The 1,605-nt window shown below is 44.0% G+C and overlaps 1 protein-coding gene across 1 annotated transcript in view; it reads right to left on the bottom strand.

The window, feature by feature from the left end:
* Positions 1 to 319: 319 nt before the first annotated feature.
* LOC120552727 (cullin-1) overlaps positions 320 to 1,605 on the bottom strand; it is a 29,601-nt gene continuing 28,315 nt past the window's right edge. The window contains exon 20 of the mRNA XM_039790952.1: positions 320 to 1,245. Within this exon, the coding sequence (XP_039646886.1) occupies positions 1,165 to 1,245 (81 nt within the window). The 3' untranslated portion in view covers positions 320 to 1,164. The remainder of the gene's footprint in view (positions 1,246 to 1,605) is intronic.

Below are 1,605 nucleotides of genomic sequence, written 5' to 3'. Positions count from 1 at the left end.
GGAACTCATATTAATGTTAAAAAAAAAAAAACTCATAAAGTGAAATTTTAATGCCATGGTGACCTTTAAAGACAAGATATGAGAGGCACAGACTGGGACACTAAATTAAAGGCAACACGTTTTATGCTAATATTCATAATAAAAAAAAATATTCATGCCATGGGACCTTTAAGGTAAATTAAGCTAAAATAACTGCATAGTTCCCCTTTAAATCGATGACTAAATGTCCCCCCCCCCCCCATCTTTGGTTCGGATGATAGAAACCGATGAACGTGTGTCAGTGTCTCAGGTGTGAACAGAGTCTCGGGAGAAGCGAGCGTTTTAGAGAAATCTTTCCTTGTTTTTATTTATCACACATTTAGAAAATGAACCACACTATACAAATGTCCACCGTTGAGTAATGGAACAGGCCTCCTGCATGAACCCAACCGACCTCAAACCAAAACAACTTCAGCAGATAAAGAAGCATCACGGTGGCTCCAAACTCACCACCTCCTCTTCCTCCTCCTCCTCCTCCTCCGGTTCAGTCGCAGACTTTAAATTACAGGACCGGCGTCGATATCGTGTCATCGTACGGTGGACTGCGTCGGCTGCCCAGTGACTCGACTTATTTTTTTACTTTTTAAATCTTTTTCACGGTCACTGTGGTGCAGGTAGGCAGTAGCATGCAGAAACCTTTGGATGTGGCTCTCCTCTGATTGGCTGTAGGCTAATTCATTACGTTTGCGCTATGTAAAGAAGGGAGTAGGGTTTTTTTTTTTTTCCTCTTAAGAGTCTGTGGTTGTTATTTACAATATGACAACGAGGAAGTGTGTGTGTGTGTGTGTGTGTCTGCGTGCGTGCGTGTGTGTTTGAGTCCTATGGATGGGACGATGACAGGCGAAGTGTGTAGACGGGGTTTCCCCAGTCTCAACAGCAGGGGCGTTCCTTCATCACTGAAGGGAGAGCAGAAAGTATGACTCCCCCTCCTCCCCCTTCAGGTAGGTGGTTGGTTGTCATATCGGGGGCGACACACTCGCAACAAGTCCGCCGCTCAGAGGGTTCGCTCAGAGGGTTCCTCACTTTATTACTCAAGACATAAAATTTAAAAAAAAAAAAAAAAAAATGAAGAAGATAACAAATAAAACTGAGGAGAGCCGGTCGGGGCGGGAGGGAGCTCGGCGTTCAGGCCAGGTAGCTGTACGTGTCCTTCTCACCGTCCACCCGCTCCAGGTACTCCTTCTCTATCAGGATGTCGATGCATTTCTGTCCACAAGAGGGAGACAAAACCCAATTTAAGACTTTTTAAGACAATTATGAGTGATATTTAAGACCTTTGTTACAACATCAACTAAGCCAAGCATCGCTAAACTTGCACTTCCCCATAGCTGAAGAATAAAACCTGTTTCACGTCTGTAGTACGATCCGAAAGAGACTCGCACCAATAACACGAAAGCTGATTGGCTGCAATAAAAGTGTGTAGTTGTAATACACATATCTGCAAATGCAGAAGGGCTGAAAAAGGTGTCTGTCAAGTGTAGTGTTAACTAGCTAACTGTAGGCTAACGTTACCTGCTGTCAAGTGTAGTGTTAACTAGCTAACGGTAGGCTAACGTTACCTGCTGT

This window comes from Perca fluviatilis, chromosome 22, assembly GCF_010015445.1.
Source record: "Perca fluviatilis chromosome 22, GENO_Pfluv_1.0, whole genome shotgun sequence".
Lineage (NCBI taxonomy): Eukaryota > Metazoa > Chordata > Actinopteri > Perciformes > Percidae > Perca > Perca fluviatilis.
This window is presented reverse-complemented; position numbering and strand designations above follow the sequence as displayed.